The sequence below is a fragment of the Nanorana parkeri genome, unplaced genomic scaffold, assembly GCF_000935625.1.
Source record: "Nanorana parkeri isolate BGI_ZX_2015 unplaced genomic scaffold, ASM93562v1 scaffold305, whole genome shotgun sequence".
Classification (NCBI taxonomy): domain Eukaryota; kingdom Metazoa; phylum Chordata; class Amphibia; order Anura; family Dicroglossidae; genus Nanorana; species Nanorana parkeri.
In genome coordinates this window covers 377,787-401,510 of record NW_017306573.1, presented here as the reverse complement: position 1 = coordinate 401,510, position 23,724 = coordinate 377,787, and the positions used below count along the sequence as shown (strand labels likewise).

General features: G+C 47.9%; 2 protein-coding genes across 2 annotated transcripts in view; one reads left to right on the top strand and one right to left on the bottom strand.

The window, feature by feature from the left end:
* Positions 1-4,251, top strand: part of LOC108788099 (zinc finger protein 62 homolog) — a 949,422-nt gene extending 945,171 nt beyond the window's left edge. The window contains exon 11 of the mRNA XM_018557834.1: positions 3,564-4,251. Within this exon, the coding sequence (XP_018413336.1) occupies positions 3,564-4,251 (688 nt within the window). The remainder of the gene's footprint in view (positions 1-3,563) is intronic.
* A 7,806-nt stretch (positions 4,252-12,057) lies between these two features.
* Positions 12,058-23,397, bottom strand: LOC108788098 (zinc finger protein 154-like). The gene is made up of 10 exons (XM_018557833.1): positions 23,338-23,397; positions 18,865-18,918; positions 18,363-18,474; positions 17,550-17,630; positions 16,819-16,869; positions 16,512-16,604; positions 15,669-15,742; positions 15,414-15,522; positions 15,157-15,275; positions 12,058-12,834 (listed from the first exon to the last, which is right to left on the bottom strand). The coding sequence occupies exons 1-10, from the start codon at positions 23,395-23,397 to the stop codon at positions 12,058-12,060; spliced, it is 1,530 nt and encodes a 509-aa protein (XP_018413335.1).
* Positions 23,398-23,724: the final 327 nt, after the last annotated feature.

Sequence of the window (23,724 nt, the reverse complement as noted above, 5' to 3'; positions counted from 1 at the left end):
TTCTAGTATTAATATTATTATTTATAGTGTAACTATGTTTTTTTTATTCTAGTAATAATAATAATAATAATATCGAGCTTTATATTATTACCAGAAATCCCATACCGATATCTTAATCTTTGTATAACACGGAGATCTCCATCATCTCTAGAACTGTCCTCATCTGTGCTACAAGAAAATGGCCGCCCCCTGTGCACAGAAAACACTTTGCAGGAGGTTCAGCCTCTAGTATTTGCTCTGAATTGTTGGATATTTGCTGTCTCCGGCTCTGCCAATGGAAGGTTCTGCTGGCAGGCTTCTGCGCATACGCAGAGAGAGTGTGAGGGGAACTCTGTACTTCTATTGATGGTTCAGTACCAGGGCAGGGTGGGGCATCTGAGTCCTGCCTGTGCCCACTTTCTGCTGCCAGGGGGGTCATTGGAATCTGAGGTAATGCATGGCTAGTCTTATATATTATTGTTGTCACTATTTATTATTATTCCCCTTACATTGCCTTACAGTTATATAGCTCTGACATATACCGCTGTGCTGTACAGAGAACACTGAGCCAGTCACATCAGTCTCTGTACATCCTGAGCGAGCATTCTGCTTTACCGTGATGTTTTCTTGTCTTGTTTTCACCTTTGTAGAGGTCTCATCATGTTCAGCCCCTCCCATGAGGAGCCGAGTCTATACCTGGCCTCATCACTGAGGATGGAGAAGGAACGGAGTCACATGACTGAAAAGATATTGAGCTTCACCCTGGAGATCATCTACCTGCTGACCGGAGAGGTGAGGAGGCTTCTGGGAGGTCACATGACATCACTCTTATCTCTAGTAATAAAACAGACCTGACCGGAGAGGTGAGGAGGATTCTGGGAGGTCACATGACATGACTCTTTTCTCTATTAATAAAACACAGACCTGACCGGAGAGGTGAGGAGGATTCTGGGAGGTCGCATGACACCACTCCTATCTCTATTAATAAAACACAGACCTGACCGGAGAGGTGAGGAGGATTCTGGGAGGTCACATGACATTTTTTTTTTACTGTGTAGGATTATGGACCTGTGAAGAATTCATGTGATCACATGACACCAAGAAGCCACAACTGTTTATCCAGAGAATGGAGTAGGAGCCACAGCTTCAAAATGATGCCTCCATCACCCTACCAGACACCAGACAAAAAGATCTTAGAAGTCATCCAGAAGATCATCGAGCTGCTGACAGGAGAGGTGAGCGGTGCCGGGAATTCTGGGACGTGGTCCAGGAACAGACAAGGGATGTGTCTGGATGGTGACTGTATCATTGTGTGTGTCAGGTTCCTATAAGGTGTCAGGATGTCTCTGTCTATTTCTCCATGGAGGAGTGGGAGTATCTAGAAGGACACCGGGATCTCTACAAGGACGTCATGATGGAGAACCGGCCGCCCCTCACATCACCGGGTAAGAGGAGACTTTCACTTCTTGAGTATTGAGTCCCCCCTAGATACACACATCCTCTGATATAAAGACATAGAAACAATGTATTCAGTCAGTGTGTGTGTTTCCTACAGATGGGTCCAGTAACAGAAATACCCCAGAGAGATGTCCCCGTCCTCTGTATTCCCAGAACTCCACACAGGAACATAATGAGATCCCTCAGAAACATAATGAGATACCTCAGAAACATCATGAGATACCTCAGAAACATCATGAGATCCCTCAAAAACATAATGAGATCCCTCAAAAACATCATGAGATCCCTCAGAAACATCATGAGATCCCTCAGAAACATCATGAGATACCTCAGGCTAGTCCTCTGTATTCCCGGGATTCCACACAGGAACATCATGAAATCCCGGAGAACCATCAGGTAAATGACTTAATAAATACCCAACTGTGTCTACACTTTGGATTGTAGAGAAGCTATGTAATACCTAATACGGCATTGCCTCAATAAATGGGCAAATCTAGAGCAGGAACTTAGTGGGATGAGATGCATATTTGTATTATCTACAAACCTGAGTTAAAAATGTTGCTGATATGTTTTAACTTAAAGGCTGGACCTAAAGAAAATGTCCCATTGTCCTATATAGGATGAGGAACTGGTAATTATTAAAGTTGAAGAAGATCCATATGTGAGGGGTGACGAGGCGTGTAAGGAGGATGATGTTCCTCCAGAGATCAGCACAGGTGAGGAATAAACACTAAATCCAGAAAAGAGTCCCAGATTCTCCTTGTTCAGTCACTACAACAATCTCTTCTTCTCCCTCCTCCTCTGTCAGTAGACAGTAATGGGGGGACGGTATGTGTCTAGTGGGGGGAGTCAGGAGCCATCAGCCTCTAATAGACTCCGTCTCTCCTAATAGGAGCCAGTCTTTGATGCAATGGGCAGCAGGCATGATAGAAGGGGGCAGCATATGTCTAGTGTACAGTATCATTAGGTGATAGACACCTAGATATACACTATATGGCCAATAGCTTGTGGACATCTGACCATCACACCGAAATAAGCTTGTTGGACATCCCATTCCAAAACCATGGCCATTAATGCAGAACTGCCCCGCCCCCCTCTTTTGCACCTATAACAGGCTCCACTCTTCTGGGAAGGCTTTTGCAGGACTCCCCGACTATATAAAGTATAATCTAATTTTCTTGGTTTGCGGTGTTATGATATGTATACATCTCCTGTTTTAAGAAGGCCATGTTCCACGTGGCATAGCCTGGTGGATAACGTAGGGAAGGGTTGAAACCCTTGCCAATTTATTTTTGGGGAATTTGTCTTCACTTCCTGTCCCAGAGATGCACCAGTACAGGAAACCTTCCAAAGTGAAGGGAATAGCTGCCCCCCGAGGAAGAGTTCTCCTCAAACCTTGTTCTGGGGACAACTCTAGAATGTGGGATTTCCTATCACTTTCTTGGTGACAATGGCCACCAGTTCAAACAGAAGGGTAAATCCCCCCTTTCCCACTCCATCCAAAATGTAAAGGAAAGAACAGAGACAATTAATATTAAAGAAATTGGCCGTCTGAAAGGTTTATCGTTTCCATCCAAGGAAGCTCATAACTATAATGTTAGAAGAACACATTACTGGGAGCCTGGTGTCGGGTCTCTCATTCTATAGAATCTCCTCTCGTCATTTCCTCTGCCACCAATTCCCCATTGTATAGGACTCACCTACGGATTAGTTCAACCATTTCTAATCTTCTCCTGTTTCTGCTTTGCCCCAGATGGACCAAATTGTAGGCATAACACAGAAGGTCACCTGATCTCTACAGATGGTGAGATAGAAGACGATGACATCCAAACAGAAGAAAACCCTCTTACCCTACATCTCCATCCAGGACTTCAAATGGCAGATCCGTCATTGGATCCATCTACACACAAGGGGTGTTTTGCCTATCACTCGCACCCAGTGACTAGTAGAGAGGGCGTAACCCATCCGTGTCTTCAGTGTGGGGGCTGTCAGAGGACTCATGTGGACGTATCTTCCCATCCCTGTCCGACCTGCGGCAAGTCTTTTGCCCAGAAGTCGCATCTCGTTGGCCACCGTAAGACTTGCATCGGCAAGAAGTGCTATTCGTGTTCTGAGTGCGGTAAAAGATTTGCCAAAATGTCAACCTTTTTGAGGCATCAGGTCATGCACCTAAAGGAGAAGCCCCACTCGTGCCCAGATTGTGGAAAGTGTTTTGCCAAAAAGTCCAACCTCGTTCGGCACCAGCGTATGCACACGGGGGAGAAACCTTACTCCTGCCCGGAGTGCGGGAAGTCTTTCACGTGGAAGCCGTCCCTTGAGCACCATCTGAGGAAGCACCGGGGCGAGGTCCCGTTTTTTTGCTCCGAGTGCGGCAAGTGCTTTGCCCAGAAGTCCAACTTCATGCAGCACCAGAGGACCCACAAGGGGAAGGAGCCGTACTCCTGCTCCGAATGCGGAGAATGCTTCGCCAAGAGGTCAGCGCTGGTCATGCACCAAAGGACTCACCTCAACGAGAAACCCTTCTCCTGCTCGGAGTGTGGGAAGTACTTTGTCCAGAAGTCCAGCCTGATGGAACATCTCAAGATGCACTCGGGGGAGAAGTCCTATTCGTGCGCCGAATGCGGGAAGACTTTTCAGTGGCGCTCGTCCTTGTTCTACCACGAGCGCAAGCACAAGGGGCTGAAGCCCGTGTCGTGCTCGGAGTGCGGCAAAGGCTTCGCCCAGAAGTCCCATCTCGCCCAGCATCAGAAGATGCACGCTGGGCAGAGGACCACCAATTTCCCAAATTCTTACCTCAAAGAAGAACTCCGTTAAGGTCCCTTTGTAGATGAGCTGGACACACAAACCCTTCATGTTTTTAGAAAGCCTTGAGTATTTTTCTGTGAAAAATATGTGGCCCCGTGCCTCGAACTGCCACTCGGGCATGTGTGGCTTTGAGGTTTAGCATGTGGCCACTTTTTAGCACTGTGGTTTTTGCTCCTCCTGCCATATCTGAGCAAGTTTGGGCCAGGAAAAAAATTGGGCTTCCAATAGGCCCAGTCAAAAACACAGCAGTTGTATCTACAAAGCACCACATGTGTGGTGGAAAAGGTGAGGGCATCACCTGGTATGAACAGGAAGTGGTGTAACTAGCCGATTGTCCCCACCTTCTGCCTTATAGGTGACTTAATTTCAGGGGGAGATGGGAGGGTATTGTGCATGACCTCCAAAAAAAACCTACAGGTATTCAATGTGATTGTCCACTGGCCTTCTGTAGGGCATACACATTTGTAATACTCTTCGTGGGCAGGCTGACACATCCCAATCTGTTTCTGTGCCCGCCCCCCGAGGAGCACAGCTCATCATGTGCATTGGAAAGATGCAACTGGATTAACATTTTTTAACGGACTCAGACCTGCTCAGCTATGACAGGCCCCAAAGGAGGAGAAGTGGAAACACAGAGGAGCCACAGTTCAAATTTCGGCACGTCCTTGCCAAAAGAACCAGGCGATCTTTCTCTAGCCAAGGCAGATATCAGTATATTCTTATACCTAATGTCCATGCATGTACTTGACAGATGCCCCCCTGCGGAAGTTAGTGGGATTGGGCGATAATGACTCTTTAAGGGAGATTCCACTTTTTTTCGGTTGAAAACTCCAGCGGCACCATGGTAATAGTACAACTTAACCAAAACATGTACTGTACCTATAGAGCCGTCACTACCCTTGAATGGATAACACTATATTGTATTAAATGTCATCCCAAAATGAGGCAGGTTCTTGAATCAAATCAACAACTAACTGATAGAACCAAGTCTACAGAGTACTAGCCAAAGCCACCCCATGACGGAAGAGGTCCATTTAGGTGCACTTGGTGGTCATACAACCCTCTTTATTTGTCACGTACCTGGTGAGAGCCTGAGATGACGAGGGCGGCCTCCCTTGCTTCTCTTGTCCAAACACCCCTGGTAATGGTGGACAGAGTGTGTAGGGACGCGCTGGATGCAGGACTTAGTGACGCGCTGGACACAGGACCCACCTGAGTGAACCTGCAGAGCCCACCATAGATGCTGCACAGCCCATCTGAGACTGTCTATGGTGGGCTCTGAAGGGGTCTCAGGTGTGCTTGTCAGGGCTGCATCCCTCCCCTCCCTCCTTTCCTTCCTTCCTTCCTAGCTCCTCTTACCTGCACACATGGCCTCCTCTGCCGCCGGAACGGCCAGAAGTGACGTCACTTCCGGCCAGTCCGACATCAAACGAGCAGCGTCGCTGATGGGGCCCTTGCTTGTCTCAAAGACGCTGGAGCAGCAATGCTGGGGCCCTGCGCTGCTAGGGCCAGGCCTCTGCCTCCTTGCCCTTTACCGTCGGCCGATAGTCATGTAAGGAACCCGGGCGGGCCCCCCAGGCTGCCCGAGCCCCTTACATGAGTATCGTCCATATTCCCCTGATGGCTGCCCTGTAGCCGGGTCCCGATCAGGCGGGCAGCGAGGTACAAATCAGCAAACAGAGGCAGGTTAAGGAGCAGGCCGGGTTGGTAACATGCAGGCAAGGCAGTGTGGAATCAGCAAACGGGAGGAAGGTCCAGTTCAAGCCAAGGTCAGGGGCAGGCAGCAATCAGCAGAGTACAAGAGCAAGCCGGGTCAATATCAGGAACAACAGAATCAGGAACAGAGACACGGGAAGCAGGGTACTAGCTGAAGAACTCTCAGCACTGAGTGCATGCGAGATACAAGTTTAAATCTGACTTTTGGCGCCATTATTAAATGTGAGCGCCGTTGCATGTGCACGCATGCACACGACTACGAGCATTACCAGCACGAAACCGTCTCCCACAGTACCAGTTCTATGATTGCTTGCTGGACTTCTCTGACATTATTATATTCTTTATTGGCAATTTTGTTATCCATCCACAAAAGAAGTGAGTAACATAGAACACATAAACACATGGCACCGACACCATGGCATAAACACTTGGCACCGGTCGCAGGGCGCCCAGCGGGATATTGTTTGATGAAGTTGAGTTGGGCTACAGGCTCCTTGGTCCTCTGATGGTCAAAGTCTTGGGTAGCCACTCCATTGGAGGCAAACACCGTATGATGGACCTGTCTGCTCCAGGACAGGGCACACCCCTATCAAAAGGTGCAAAATCGCCCAGTAAGGAGCCAGTGCAGAAATGTAAGAGGAGGAGAGCGTGGAGGGTCAAAGGATGAAGCAGTAGGGAGAGGAAGAAGGGTCAAAGGTAGGGCTAAAGAGATGCCTGGGGTGTTGAGAGAAGGGGGCACTCCAATGAGTACTATGAGGTGTTAAGAGGGTTCAGCAAGGTTGGTTGGGTCAGTAATGTTTGGAATTATGCACTTGGAAGAGGATCCAGGTGGTCCAAGTATTGGAAAGTTGAGGGTATTGGTCATAAAGGTGGACCATTAGCTCTTCCATACGCATCATTTATGTATCCACTGCTGCATGGGGGGACCTTACGGTCTCCTTATGGGGGATTGTGTGATAGGTATGGATACTAGCTCTTCCATACGCATCATTTATGTATCCACTGTTGCATGGGGGGACCTTATGGTCTCCTTATGGGGGATTGTGTGATAGGTATGGATACTAGCTCTTCCATACGCATAATTTATGTATCCACTGCTGCATGGGGGGACCTTACGGTCTCCTTATGGGGGATTGTGTGATCAGTATGGATACTAGCTCTTCCATACGCATCATTCTTGTATCCACTGCTGCATGGGGGGACCTTATGGTTTCCTTATGGGGGATTGTGTGATAGGTATGGATGCCACTAATGCAATCAGAATCGCAGGTTACTCCATATTTTTGAAGCCAGATGGAACTCAAAATATGAAACAACATGGTAGTTTCCCATGTGCCCTTCATTGGACGTCCTCCATAATGGGGGTGATCATGGCTTTGGATAGTAATCTGAGGAATTAGAATAAAGCCCGTATTGGTTGAATTCAAGAACCTGGCTAACGTTGGGATACGTGTAAGAAATTTTGGTAAAATTTGGTGTTGTCCATTCAGAGGCAGCGACGGCTCTAAAGGTTCCATCCTAGACTTCCTATAACCTCTTAGAAGCTGAGGTCAGGCTTTTACTCAAAGCACCTGCAAAGGAACCGCAGTTTGAGAGCACAGCATTGTAGGTAATGGCAAAGTAGCTGTATCTCACAGGACCGGGTTGAATTAATTTCCTGGCTACGAGTTCCCAGTTGGCTGAGGTGTTTCCAAAAAAATAAAGGTCGGGCCGTTAGTTTGGCAATAAATATCAAGAAAAATAAAGCGTGTCTCCTTTTTTTTACATTGTTCCTCCTTTTCTGTACAGAGAGGCCCGCCCACGCTTAATTAGCTCCTCATGGGCTGACTGTGCTGGACACACAGGGGCACTCTTTGCCTGACACAGCCCAAACCTGTGCTCCCATATACATAAGTTAGGCCGTGCCGTGATGCAGATTCTGCATGTGTTATCTGGAGTCTGCAGGGGTGGGACTTGAGATGGGAACCTCCCTTCCACCCTAAAAGAATCTTCTCCCCAGCCCTGCCTCCTAGGAGTGGTAGAGTCCACTCCTAGGGGGCAGGGTTGGGGAGAAGTTTATTTCTTCCCCTTGGGGATTTTGCAGCTATATTGCAGCTATAGCCACATAAAGAGAAGATGCGAGTGACTTCATTGCTCCTCTCGGCAAGCCTACGCTCTCTATCTTTGTCTCTGTCTTTTGTGGTAACTTACTTCTCAAAGATTGATAGTTACTCCTCCTATGTAGGTCTTCCTACTCTGAGCCAGATTCTTCAGCTTGAGAATCAAGGGTCAGAAGCTTCCTATCAACCCTCTGGGGACATGCTAATAATAGGCTCTGCCTCCCAGTTCCTGCGTGTGCATCAGCATCAGATAAGAGAGCCCCGTGGTTAACAGGAATGTAACCGGGAACTATGAGGCTGGCGTAATATTGTTGTGTACACTTAGAGGCTAGGAGACAATGTGAGTTGAGGTGGTTGATGGGGAAGGAACTACTGGAGTACAGGTCACTTCTGACCCCCAAGCTGAAAGAAGGCCACAAGTAATACTAAATATTCTTGCCTGAGACTAACTAGGAATGGTTCTCCTAGGTCTAGTTGGCAGGTCGTCAAAGCATTCAGTGGTGGAGACCATTGGGGTCATGTGACTGGCAAGGTTGAAAACAGAATCTCAACTGAGAGGGACCACACCAAGCTGTGAGAAGTACGGAAGCTGCAATTCAGATAATGTTGGATAGACAATGTCGGGGTCACCAGAGAAAACATTTTGATTCCATTCCACCCCAATTTTTATCTTCTGGGGCTTCAAATCAGGAAGTGTTTTTGGTTGAAACCAAACTAAAAGCAACAAAATGGGGGTCCACAAAGTTGGGGGCATGAAATTGTCCAAAATGTCTTGGTGTGCTGATGTCTTAAGAGTTCCCTTCACTGGAACTAAGGGGCCAAGCCCAACCCCTGAAAAACAACCCCCCCCCTCACCCCCCCCCACTTTACACTTTGGCTGCACGGCCATGGAAACCCATTCCATGAAGCTCTCTACACACTGTTGTTGTGCCAATCTGAAGGCCACACCAAGTTTGGAGGTCTGTAGCTATTGACTCTGCAGACAGTTGGCGACTTCTGCGCACTGTGCTCTTCAGCCGACCCCGCCCTGTCATGTGATGTGGTCTACCACTTCCTGGCTGAGTTGCTGTTGTTCCCAGTTGCTTCCACTTTGTTATAATACCAGTAACAGGTGACCGCGGAATATTTAGTAGCCAGGAAATATCACGGAACACCTGAATCTAATGATTTGGAGTGGGAGGGGCCCAATACTTTTGGTGATATAGTGTATGTACCTCCACATTATTCTTCATGTTAGGAGGAAGATTGGGTGCCCATGGGGTGATGGAGAACACAAAAGGAAGAGGACCTCAAATAGGGTGAGTGACAAAATCTGGAGCTCTGGATCAGGCTGAAACCCCCCAACAAGGCCGGCAATTGGTCAGTAGGAGCACCCCTAGCCACTCGGCCCAACTTGCTCCTTTAAAATAATAACATGTTACAGCCCTGTGGTACACAAAACGGCAATATTGTGCCGGACTGGGAACCGCTGGTGCTCCGGAAGGGCTCCGCCCGCCTCAGGAAGCAGCAAATATACCAATGTAATATAACCAGGCACCACAGGCCTGTTATAACACAGGTTCCAGCACACAGCTTCATGTTCCGATCCTTAAATAAATATCAGATGAACAATTTGCATCATTGACCCAAAAACACGTTTCAGCCCCACATGGCCTTAGTCATAGCTATGGCTAAGTCCATGTGTGGCTGAAACGCGTTAGTGGCTTAATGATGTGAACCGTTCATCTGATATTTATTAAAGGATCGGAACATTAAGCTGTGTGTTGGAGCCGGTGTTATAACAGTCCTCTGGTGCCTGGTCACATGGCCAACCGATTTGGCATGTAGGCGCATGATCTCTGCCAATAGGGAAGAGCAGGGCTTGGACTGGATCAAGTAGATTGTCGTGAAGGACAAGTAGATTTGGCCCCCACTTTAGCCCTTGGACAAGTAGTTTTTAACAAAATTTCCACACCCCTGTGACTCCATCTGCTGAGGGAGGTCTTGTTCAACGATAGGTCCCGTTTAAGAAGCCCAAGCCATACACGTGACAGAATACCTTCAGATTGTTTTTATTTCAACGTGCCACCAAATTGTCAAAATCTGGACAGGCAACTGTATGACTTGTGACAGGAAAGCCACGCCCACTTTATCAAAAATCCCACCAATCTGATTTTAGATAGAGACGGGTATGAGATTGGTGAAGAATGGAAATGTCCACGGAAGCTGCACATATCCACCACGTTGACCATCACCTCCTCTGTTCTTTTCACTGGTGACGCATCTTCACACGCCTCCTCCTCACCGCGTCCTCCGATTCTCACACCCGTCCCTCATTGATATCTGCTCCTGGAGGAGCTTTACCTCCACCGCCCAACGCATACCATGGAAGGTCAACGCTGGGCTACTGACTGCGCATAATACATTATATTCCACCCCCACATTGGTGGGTTGACGTAATCAGACCCGCCCGTTCTTTACAGCCAATCCCGGCTGTTTGACATACATACGATCAGCGGCTCTATAGCCTGCCGATCGTATGTATGTGCTGGCTGGCTGCCCCCTCCCCGTCCTCAAGTGCCGCCGCCGCCATGAGTGCCGCCCGATCCTGACCCCTCACCTTCAAACCCGGGATCCGCCACCCCATCTGCGGCTCGGGAGGGCATCAGGAGGTAAGATGGGAGGGGGATCAGCATCTTCCTCCTTGCTAAACTGCCTCCGAGGTCTGAATGCGGAAGTGATGTGCATTACATCACTTCCACATTCACCTGTCAGTCATCCGGCTGTTATTGCCAGAGAGAAGAAGCTGATGACTGGGAACTTTGCTTCATCAGCTTCTTTTGGGGGTCCCCAGGTGACATTAGGGGTCTTAGAGACCCCTAATGTCTCCATAAAGAGGACCTGTCAGTGTACCTTTGCTATTATATAGGGGGATTGTTATCCCCATGTGATAGCATAAAGAGGACCTGTCAGTGTGCCTTTGCTATTAAATAGGGGGATTGTTATCCCCCCTATGTGATAGCATAAAGAGGACCTGTCAGTGTGCCTTTGCTATTATATAGGGGGATTGTTATCCCCATGTGATAGCATAAAGAGGACCTGTCAGTGTGCCTTTGCTATTTAATAGGGGGATTGTTATCCCCCCTATATGATAGCATAAAGAGGACCTGTCAGTGTGCCTTTGCTATTTAATAGGGGGATTGTTATCCCCCCTATATGATAGCATAAAGAGGACCTGTCAGTGTGCCTTTGCTATTATATAGGGGGATTGTTATCCCCCCTATGTGATAGCATAAAGAGGACCTGTCAGTGTGCCTTTGCTATTATATAGGGGGATTGTTATCCCCTCTATGTGATAGCAATAACAATAAGTCCAAAAAAAAATAAAAAAAGTTTTTAAAAAAACGCAAAATGTTTAAGACAATTGCGCTACACATGTTACATATCTCCGTGGACGTCGCAGTGCGAGCAATCATTCTAGAGCCATCAATCACTGATAACACTAAACTGATGAGCGGTAAAAGCTTTTAAAGCGTCGCCTATAGCCAATTTTGAGTATGGTAGTTTTTTGAGGTTTCGCACGCGCGCTCAATTTTAAGGCTTGACATGTTCGGTGTCTATTTACCCGACGTGACCCCCGTCTATTATATTTTAGCAAAAAAATGGGGTGATAATAAACGTTTTATCATTTAATTTAGGGGAAACAGTTTTTCCTTAATATAGTAAAAAATAAACACCCCCCTCCCCCCCAGTGGTGATTAAATACCAACAAAAGAAAGCTCTATCCGTCCCCAAAAAATTGTATAAAATTAATTTCAGTACAGCGTTGCATGAGGGAATAAATGTCAGTCAAAGTACCGCAGCGCTGAATAATGAAAAATGGCCGCCACGGGAAGGGGGTGTAACACCGCGGACTTCAAATGGTTGAAACTTGATGGAATGAGCAGGACTCCAATACCCCCTACTCCCTATAAGAATGCAATCTTGAAAGAGTGTAGCCCACAAACCTCGCTCAAACCAGCTATGCATCTTTGTGGATTCTGCGATGTTTAACAATAGAAGCCTTTGAGAAAAAACCTTTCCCACACTCTGAACATGAATATGAGTTTTCCCCCCGGTGCCCCTTCTGGTGAACAGTGAGAGATGCCTGCCACAAGAAGCTTTTCCCACACTCCGAGCACGAATAACACTTGTCGCCCTTGTGAAGCCTCTGATGGCTGACGAGATGGGACTTCTGGGTGAAGCTTTTCCCGCAGTCCGAACACACATATGGCTTCACCCCTGTGTGAATTCTCTGGTGCCGTTCTAGCTGGAACTTCTGAATGAAGCGTTTGCTGCATTCGGCACATGAAAACGGCTTCTTGTCCAGGTGCATATTTTCATGGATGACCAGGCTGGACCTGGCTGTGAAGGACTTCCCACACTTGGGACAGGAAAAAGGCTTCTCGCCTGTGTGCGTCCTAAGGTGGCCAACCAGGGTTGATTTGGCGCCAAAGGATTTGCCGCACTCGGAGCAGGAGTACGGCTTGCCCTCCATGTGCATTCCCTGATGTTGGACGAGAGAAAACCTCTGCGAGAAGCACTTCCCGCAATCTGAACATCTAAACGGCTTCTCACCAGAGTGAGTCCTTCGGTGCTTATGGAGGTGGGCCCTCTGGTTGAAGCATCGGCCGCATTCTGCACATGAATAGGGCTTCTCCCCTGTGTGCATACGCTGATGGTGGACAAACTGATCTTTACGGTTGAACCATTTGCCGCACTCGGAGCAATAATACAACTTTCTCTGTTTCGGCTTGACCTGAGAAGACAAACATTTTCTCCGTCAGATGTTTTTGAAATTTGTATTTAAAGCAAGACATCGCTAATTCGTGACACGATGGAGCACACTGTAGGCCCTTATTGCCTCCGTACATCGTTACGGTGAGCCTACACAAGATTCCTGAACTTGGTTGGGTCCTCAAGACTTCTTCTCTTAAGATGCAGCATCAGAACATTCCAGGAACCCTGGACTATTGAGTGGAGGACACAATTTTCTAACCATGAGAACATAGTTACATAGTTACATAGTATTTGAGGTTGAATAAAGACATTAGTCCATCAAGTCCAACCTAATAGGATCTCATTCTAGGAGTACCCGTACCCCTGTATATTACGGTCCCTTAAGAAATCGTCCAAAAGTTTCTTTTGGCAGTGAGTTCCAGACCCTAACTGATCTTACTGTGAAGAACCCCCTTCGCCCCTTGTGCTGGAATTTTTTTTCCACCAATTTTAGGTGGTGGCCTCTAGTTTTTGTAATGGAGTTAATTTTAAACAGTTTATCGCTAATGTTGCTACCACCATTAAACATTTTGTACATGGAAATCATATCCCCCCTTAATCTCCTCACCTCTAATGTGAACATGTTTAAATTTAGTAGCCTCGTCTCGTAGCTCTGGTCCTCCATACCCCTAATTAGTTTGGTTGCCCTTCGCTGGACTTTTTCCAACTCAAGGACATCTTTTCTTAGTACTGGTGACCAGAACTGGACCGCGTACTCCAGATGAGGTCGAACCAATGATCTATAAAGTGGCAAAATTATAGACTTGTCCCTGCAATACATCCCCTTTTTAATACAGGACAAGACCCTGCTAGCTTTGTTTACAGCAGAGGATTGAATGCGGCCTTGTCAGCCATGATAACAAAGCCCACCACGCCTACAACCGTACCGATGCCAGCATACAGACTAGACCTCATACTCATTCTCCGAAACTCATAGTCCTGGTGCTAGGTAACTGATAGTCATTGATGACTCTTAAGTTAGACTCTTCCCCAGGACCAATTTGATTTTTTCCCTTGGAGTTCCTAAAAGGCCAATCCTAGGCAAAAGTTAACCCTGGCTATCCCCATCTGTGGCCAAGGCCTGCCCCAGGCAAAATTCAACCCTGGCCAAGGCCTACCCCAGGCAAAAATTAACCCTGGCCAAGACCATCCCCAGCTAAAAGTAAACCCTGGCCAAGGATATCCTCAGGCAAAATTTAACCCTGGCCAAGGATATCCCAGGCAAAATTTAACCCTGGCCAAGGCCTTCCCCAGGCAAAAGTTAACCCTGGCCAAGGCCATCCCCAGCTAAACGTTAAACCTGGCCAAGGCCATCCCCAGGCAAAAGATAAGCCTGGCCAAGGCCATCCCCAGGCAGATGTTAACCCTGGCCAAGGCCTTACCCAGGCAAATATTATCCTGGCCAAGGCCATCCCCAGGCAAAAGTTAACCCTGCCCAAGGCCTTTCCCATGCAAAAGTTAACCCTAGCCAAGGCCATCCACAGGCAAAAGTTAACCCTGGCCATGGCCATCCCCAGCTAAAGGTTAACCCTGGCCAAGGCCTTCCCAGGCAAAAGTTAAGCCTGGCCAAGGCCATCCCCAGGCAAAAGTTAACACTGGCCAAGGCCTTCCCCAGGCAAAAGTTAAGCCTGGCCAAGGCCATCCCCAGGCAAAAGTTAACCCTGGCCAAGGCCATCCCCAGGCAAAAGTTAACCATGGCCAAGGCTAGACCCAGGCAAATGTTAACAATGGCCAGGGCCTTCCCCAGGCAAATATCCTGGCCAAGGCCTTGGTTTGTTAAAAACATTGTGAGTGTTTCATACTTACCTAAGTCTGCTGTCTGGGTCCCTCGTTGGCGCCCATTGGGGGACCGGTAATCCAGCAAGCCTGATATGCCAAACCAGCTGATCCCCAATACTCCCCCTCCACTAATCGCCTTCTAGACTTTCTTCTAGATCCTGAGAAGACCCCAGTGCTGGACAGCCTATAGTAAGCGTGCTCATTAGGCAGGTGTTGACATGGACACCCGAAGAAGGACCCCACATCCTGTGCAAGGATGTAGAGAGAAGCCTTGGGACCCAAACGTCATGTGACCATTAGTCAAGGTGAGTAAAAGGGGCATTTTGTTATGGCAGTAAGTAGAGTGAGGTTGAGGGGGGCCAAGGTGATGCAAGGAGGAGTCTACACAGTTGACTAGAACATGGTAATGTAAGTTTGGCAAGATCCATCACAGTGCCAGTACTTCCTTCACAGAGAATCTCAGAACCCATTGCCCCCCCCAGGGTATGTATATTACATTCATGACCTAAATAGTATTACGTACCGGTTGGAAATTTGGGGCTACTGGGTTTTCCTCTAAAGTGACAACTGTGGTGGCGTCGTGTTCCGTGTCATCTCCGGGAGACACAGTGGGATATGTTCCTTTGCTGTTGCTATGTTCACCTTGAGGAAATAAGAAATGGGAATGTTTTCATTAGCTTATACGTCACCTTTCCTGGCTCATCTCACCGGTGGATTGACGAAGATCCATCTACAACCACCTGAGTGGACAACCAGAGGACCTTAATGCTGATGACTCACCTGGGCCATTCTCTGGAGGCATCTCCATGGCCTTCCACAGCTCCTCGTCCTTTACCTCTGTCTCTGCTTCTTCTTTCACTTCAGCTTTCACACCAATAGGATTTTCACCCTGAACAATGCAACACATACAAGGATATCTAACATTTAATTAAAGAGTTAAAGATGTCAGCACACCGCCACATATCAGCATTCTGGTATCACGTCATTACATTTAGGATCAGTACTGGGAGTTTGGCATTATGGCACCAATCCTACTTTGGCTACATGGGGAAGGATATGGATGTCTTGCTGATATTGTGCCCTGGGGTTCACGTAATCCATTTCTGGCCCTACTCAAAATCTCAGGAGAGCATAGTTAATGTCTTATGGTAAGATACTCAATGTCCTCTACCAGATCATCCTGAAAGATCTCATGATATTCCTGGGAGGAATTCCAGGAATACAGATGATGGGCCTGAGGGATCTCATGATGTTCCTGTGTGGAATCCTGGGAATACAAAGGAAGGGCCTGAGGGACCTCCTGATGTTCCTGTGTGGAATCCCGGGAATACAGAGGAAGGGCCTCAGGGATCTCATGATGTTCCTGTGTGGCGTCCCGGGAATACAGAGGAAGGGCCTGAGGATCTCACAATGTTCCTCTGTGGAATCCCGGGAATACATAGGACGGGCCTGAGGGATCTCATGATGTTCCCGTGTGGAGTCCTGGGAATAGAGAGGACGGGCCTGAGGGATCTCATGATGTTCCCGTGTGGAGTCCTGGGAATAGAGAGGACGGGCCTGAGGGATCTCATGATGTTCCTGTGTGGAATACCGGGAATACAGAGGACTGACCTGAGGGATCTCATGATGTTCCGGTGTGGAATCCCGGGAATACAGAGGACGGGGACATCTCTCTGGGGTATTTCTGTAACTGGATCCATCTGTAGGAAACACACAATTAGTCACCTAACTGTAGTAACATCCAAGCTGTCTTGTATTAAAATTTACAAAGACAAACTGGAAGGTTCTGACAGAGGAGGGGGGAGAAGAAGAGATTGTTGTAGTGACTGAACAAGGAGAATCTGGGACTCGTTTCTGGATTTAGTGTTTATTACTCACCTGTGCTGATCTCTGTAACAATTGTCTCTTCTTTAATCTTCCTCTGTCCTTCTTCTTTGATGTTTCTGGGAGTGACTCTGGTTTCTCCGGGGTCTGCGAATAAAGATAAGAGTGAAGCAAATCTCCCCGGTACGGAGATGAATGAGAAAACCTAGCACACTCTGCCCCCCCATTACTGTCTACTGACAGAGGAGGGGGGAGAAGAGATTGTTGTAGTGACTGAACAAGGAGAATCTGGGACTCTTTTCTGTATTTAGTGTTTATTCCTCACCTGTGCCGATCTCTGGAGGGATTTCCTCCTTCTTACATGGATCATCACCCATCATAGGCGGATCTTCTGCTTCCTCCTTTACCTCAACTTTAACAACAATCAGGCCGTCAACCTAAATACCACAAAAAGGCACTTGGAACAACATAATCTATAATCTGATATTGGACATCTGGTTTAGAAATGGAGGACATGACATCTACCTTATCCTCCTGAGGGACCTCATGATGTTCCTGTGTGGAATCCCAGGAATACAGAGGACGGGCCTGAGGGATCTCATGATGTTCCTGAGGGATCTCCTGATGTTCCTCTGTGCAATCCCAGGAATACAGAGGAAGGGCCTGAGGGATCTCATGATGTTCCTGTGTGGAATCCCGGGAATACAGAGGATGGGTCTGAGGGATCTCATGATGTTCCTGTTTGTAGTCCTGGGAATACAGAGGAAGGGCCTGAGGGATCTCATGATGTTCCTGTGTGGAATCCCCAGAATACAGATGACTGACCTGAGGGATCTCCTGATGTTCCTGTGTGGAATCCCGGGAATACAGAGGACGGGGACATCTCCCTGGGGTATTTCTGTAACTGGATCCATCTGTAGGAAACACACAATTAGTCACCTAACTGTAGTAACATCCAAGCTGTCTTGTATTAAAATTTACAAAGTCAAACGGGAAGGTACTGGCAGAGGAGGGGGGAGAAGAAGAGATTGTTGTAGTCACTGAACAAGGAGGATCTGGGACTCTTTTCTGGATTTAGTGTTTATTACTCACCGGTGCTGATCTCTTGAGGGATTTCCTCCTCCTTACATGGATCATCACCCATCATAGGCGGATCTTCTGCTTCCTCCTTCACTTTAACAACAATCAGGCCGTCAACCTAAATAACACAAAAAGGCACTTGGAACAACATAATCTATAATCTGATATTGGACATCTGGTTTAGAAATGGAGGACATGACATCTACCTTATCCTCCTGAGGGACCTCATGATGTTCCTGTGTGGAATCCCGGGAATACAGAGGAAGGGCCTGAGGGATCTCATGATGTTCCTGGGTGAAGTCCCGGGAATACAGAGGAAGGGCCTGAGGGATCTCATGATGTTCCTGTGTGGAATCCCCAGAATACAGAGGACTGACCTGAGGAATTGCATGATGTTCCTGGGTGGAATCCCGGGAATACAGAGGACGGGCCTGAGGGATCTCATGATGTTCCTGAGGGATCTCATGATGTTCCTGGGTGGAATTCTGGGAATACAGAGGAAGGGCCTGAGGGATCTCATGATGTTCCTCTGTGGAATCCCGGGAAAAAAGAGGAAGGGCCTCAGGGATCTCCTGATGTTCCGGTGTGGAATCCCGGGAATACAGAGGACGGGGACATCTCCCTGGGGTATTTCTGTAACTGGATCCATCTGTAGGAAACACACAACTAGTCACCTAACTGTAGTAACATCCAAGCTGTCTTGTATTGAAATTTAGAAAGACAAACTGGAAGGTACTGACAGAGCAGGGGGGAGAAGAAGAGATTGTTGTAGTGACCGAACAAGGAGAATCTGGGACTCTTTTCTGTATTTAGTGTTTTCCTCACCTGTGCTGATCTCTGGAGGGATTTCCTCCTCCTTACAAGGACCATCACCCATCATAGGCGGATCTTCTGCTTCCTCCTTCACCTCAACTTTAACAACAATCTGGCCGTCAACCTAAATAACACAAAAAGGCACTTGGAACAACATAATCTATAATCTGATATTGGACATCTGGTTTAGAAATGGAGGACATGACATCTACCTTATCCTCCTGAGGGACCTCATGATGTTCCTGTGTGGAATCCCGGGAATACAGAGGATGGGCTCGAGGGATCTCCTGATGTTCCTGTCTGGAATCCTGGGAATACAGAGGATGGGCCTGAGGGATCTCATGATGTTCCTGAGGGATCTCATGATGTTCCTGTGTGGAATCCCGGGAATACAGAAGCTGGGTTAGAGGGATCTCCGGATGTTCCCGTGTGGAATCCCGGCAATACAGACGACGGGCCTGAGGGATCTCATGATTTTCCTGAGGGATCTCCTGATGTTCCTGAGTGGAATCACGGGAATACAGAGGATGGGGACATATCTCTGGTGAACTTCTGTTACTGGATCCATCTGTAAGAAAGTGAAACACATATAGTCATCAGGAGGAATATTAGTCATCAGGAAATATTATTTCCTCCACATCCGGATTCTGTAATGCCATATACTGTATGTATTCAGATTCCTGAAGGACCTCAAACCTTGGAGAAAGTACTCTACTACTACTCAGTCCTATTGTAATAACGGGTCATTCCACCCAAATGTCCTAGGACATCTCTCTGGGGTGTTCCTGGACCCATCTGTAGGAAACACACACACTGACTGAATACATTGTTTCTATGTCTTTATATCAGAGGATGTGTGTATCTAGGGGGATCCTCAATACCCAAGACATGAAAGTCTCCTCTTACCCGGTGATGTGAGGGGCGGCCGGTTCTCCATCATGATGTCTAAGTTCATAGTTGAAGAAATGGTGAGCCGTAGACACTGAAATGCAAACCACAATAAACAGAAATGATTGTGTTGTCTTCTCTGGACTCTGAAGAGGGTTTGCCGCAGATCATCACTATAGCAACCATGCCGCAGATCGTCACTATAGCAACCAGAAAGCAATGGCTTCACCGTGCAACGTAACGCAAGAGGAGGGTTCCAATCCTGGGGAGAATAACAGACACAAATCCATCAAATCCAACCTGAAATATTATTATCCTCCGTGTCTGGACATTTTATTATTAATAAAAATAATTTAAAAAAATTGTAGCATTTATTATATATTATTATGTAACATTCCCCCTTGTCTTTGAATAATAATAAACTGAATAATTAATACTTATGATATATTCTCATGTCCTTTGTCTCCTTATCTTTAAATAATAGCAATAATAATAATAGTTTGTGAATTCTTATATAATATTATCAGTTAGACATATGAGGGAAGTTTATGCGAGCCTAAGCTGTAATTGGAGTGCTTTAGCTGTGTTCTAAAACAGTGGCGTCCCGAGGGTGGGTGTCAGCCGCGGGCGGGGACCGGGTGACACCCCGCCTGACTTCATCGCGCATGCGCAGTGGTCCTTTTTGACGCCTGCCGGCGGCCATCCTGGTAATGGACGCCGGCAGAGGGAGGAGGGGACGTTCACCCGGCGGGATGAGGTATGCCGCCGGGTCCTCTCCTATCTCCTGATACTTTCGGGCTCTCGGTTGCCAGATCGCTTCTACAGTCCCGTGAAGGGACCGCCCCCTTGCTTGCCGGGCTCCGTTGCCCCTCCTACGGGCCGGGACCGGCTTCTGTGGTGTCGGCGGGAAGCTGGGGAGGACATGGACGAACCTCCAATCCCCTCCTTGTTCTATGGGACCGGGAGCGATGCAGATTACATCACTTCCTGTCCCAGAGCTGTCAGTGCCGGGCGTCTGAAGCCTGCGATCTGCACCCCAATAGCTTATTTAGAGTACAGAGGTGACACTGGGGGGGTCTTTTGGACCCCCAGCATCACCTTAAAAAGAGTACCTGTCACCACCAATCTGCTATCACACAGGGGGGCTTGTAAGCCCCCCATGTGATAGCAATTAAAGTAAAGTTAAAAAAACCAACATCAGCTTTTAAAATGAATATTAAATAAATGTAAAAATAATTAAAAATTAAAAGTCCTCCGCGAGCACGCGCGTCTTCACGAAAACACGCGTCGGGTGCGCCTACGTATGAAAACGACGATCGGGCTACATATGTTGGGTATCGCCGCGCACGCCGAGTGAGAACAATGATTCTAGGGCCAGTATTTTTGGGTATCTCTAAACTGATGACCTGTGGGGGGCTTTTAAAGCGTCGTCTATGGACTTTTTGGGGGTACTGAAGTTTGTCGCCATTTCATCGACGCACGCAATTTTTAACCTGGGCATGTCGGGTATCTATTTGCTCGTTGTCACCTCATCTTTTATATCCTATTTTTAAACATTGGTATTTTATTTTAGTTTGGGGTGTTTAGGTACATTTTTCACTAAATTGTGGGAGTTGCGCTAATATCGTGCAACATAAAAATTTTCAACTGCCAACATTCCTTTTTTTTGTTATTTTCTTTAATTATTATTTTATTACATAAAAATATTAGTATTCGTTGCTTCTCTTATAATATATCATCATTTATTGGTGATAACATATTTTTAGGCTATCTGTTAATATTTTTTAAATGTGATATCATTATGGTTTTTGTCATGTTTATGTGATTTAATGTTGTTTTTTGTTTCCTGAAGCGCACAGTGCGCAGAAGTCGCCAACTGTCTGCAGAGCCAATAGCTACAGACCTCCAAACTTCGTGTGGCCTTCAGATTGGCACAACAACAGTGCGTAGAGAGCTCCATGGAATGGGTTTCCATGGCCGAGCAGCTGCATCCAAGCCGCACATCACCAAGTGCAATGCAAAGCGTGGGATGCCGTGGTGTAAAGCGCGCCGCCACTGGACTCTATAGAAGTGGAGGCGTGTTCTCTGGAGGGACCAATCACGCTTCTCTGTCTGGCAATCCGATGGACGTGTCCCCCCCGATGGGGGGGCGGGGGGGGGTTGTTTTTCATTGGTTGGGCTTGGCCCCTTAGTTCCAGGGAAGGGAACTCTTAAGGCATCAGCACACCAAGACATTTTGGACAATTTCATGCTCACAACTTTGTGGGAGGAGTTTGGGGATGGCCCCTTCCTGTTCCAACATGACTGCGCACTAGTGCACAAAGCAAGGTCCATAAAGACATGGATAAGGGTCAGGTGTCCACCAGTTGGGGCCATGTAATGTGTATTATAAACAAAGGCTCCAGACTTCCGGATCCTGGAGCCTTCGGGACCATGGAGACGAGACCTCAGCACTTGGGTTCCCCTGACATGGGTCTTTAAATTGTATAACATCTAAAAAATGTGGAGGAGGTGCAAGACAGGAAGTTATCTGCTGGCATGGTTTCCGGTGGGATCAACAGGTACCTTTTCGCCCTTATGGAAAAGATATAACAAAACACTTTCATTGTGTGAGGAGCTGGTGCCACGTTTGCCATGGACCTTGTGCTACTTGGGTATCAGTGGCGTAACAATCACCATAGCGACCCAGGCGGTCGCTATGGGGCCTGGGGCACAGAGGGGCCCGGCCAGATGCCGTGCGGGCCGCCTGGGTCGCTATGTGATCTTCTGCTGCTGGCTTTCACTGGCATCTGAAGATGAACACGGCGCTGTTCAGATCATCTGTGCAGCGGCGCGTTCGTCTCCACAGACAATGAGAGCCAGCAGCAGCGGGGGAGCAGGCTGGACCCGGTGTTCTATCAACGTTGCGAGCCTCTGACGTCACCGGCAGTGGAGGAGGAGGCGGGCCCGTGCTCGGCAGCAGGGGAGGAGGCGGCCTCGGTGACGAAGAAGGAGGCGGGCCCGGCGACGGAGGAGGTAAGGAGTGCGACCAGCCCACCTGAGGGTGATCCTGCAGAGCCCACCATAGAGAGTCTATGGTGGGCTCTGCAGGGTCACCCTCAGGTGGGATCTCGAGTGGGCTCTGCAAGGGGTATAACTAGAAATCACGGGGCCCCATACAAAATTTTGCTATGGGGCCCTGTGATTTCTAGTTACGCCCCTGTTGGGTATCTCTAAATATGGCGCCGGACAATTGCTCAGAGTGGGTTGTTCTCGACAGTCCACTAGAAGGTCTACCAAAATTGGCCAAGTGGAGCAGTGGAAATTGGCTTTCCATACAGTAGTTTGAAGAAGCCTGACTGTCTGACCATTAAGGATGGAGAGAGGAGGGCTGGACTGTGGGAGAAGCCAGTCAGTTCATGCACTGACAAGAAGCATGCTGATAGTAGGAGAGCAGTCACAGGCTAGGGGAGGGTCCAGGATGACCTGGGCTGCACAGGGGTCACTAGATGTCCCAGGGACTGGAGGCACTGGATGCACAGGGGTCACTAGATGACACAGGGACAGGAAGAACACTTGGAGTCATGGGACCCACTGGGTGCACAGGGGTCACTAGATGACACAGGGACTGGAAGCACACTTGGAGTCACTGGACTCACAGGGGTCACTAGATGTCCCAGGGACTGGATGCACTGGACCCACTGGGTGCACAGGGGTCACTAGATGACACAGGGACCGGAAGACACTTGGAGTCATGGGACCCACTGGGTGCACAGGGGTCACTAGATGACACAGGGACTGGAAGCACACTGTCCAGTCGCTGATTAGGGGTGGGTCCAGGATGATCTGGGCTCAGAGGAAAGACATCTAACAGCAGAAATAAGTACTGTGGTAGGAATCTCTGGATTTCAGGAAAATATTACAACAGACCCCGGTTTTTTGTTTTTTATCTTTTAATGGACTTCTCCTTGTTATTTTTGGCCGGAGTCCATAACAGATAAATGTACAGTAATGTAGTATAATGTGCAGTACAAACAATGAAAGTCACCGCATAGGAACAGTACATGAACCCAATGTGTGATTGCAGATCTTTGATCACATGTACTCCTAGTGAAGCTACCATAAGTCCTCGTCCAGCAGATGTTCCCATGGTCAGAAGACTGGATGGCATCTGGGCCATGGTTCTGCTTCTCCACCAGGTAGAGAAACCTGAGACTCTGTCCACCAATGCTCTTCTCAAGGAGGTTTTGATGGATCCTTGGCCTCTGCTAACCCTCAATCAAGGAGGCTACATATGAATCCTTGGGTGGCTACGATAATCCTCTGGCCAAGGTGGCCAACAGGTGGATTCTTGGCTACTCTATGTCAATCCTCAGCTGAAGGGGGCTTCAGATGACCTCTGACACTGATTGATGTCATCATACCTGGAACCTCAACCAGTCAAGACCTCAACCTACATCAAAGTTGTGAGTGATGGCTACTCTACATCAATACTCAACTCCGGGCG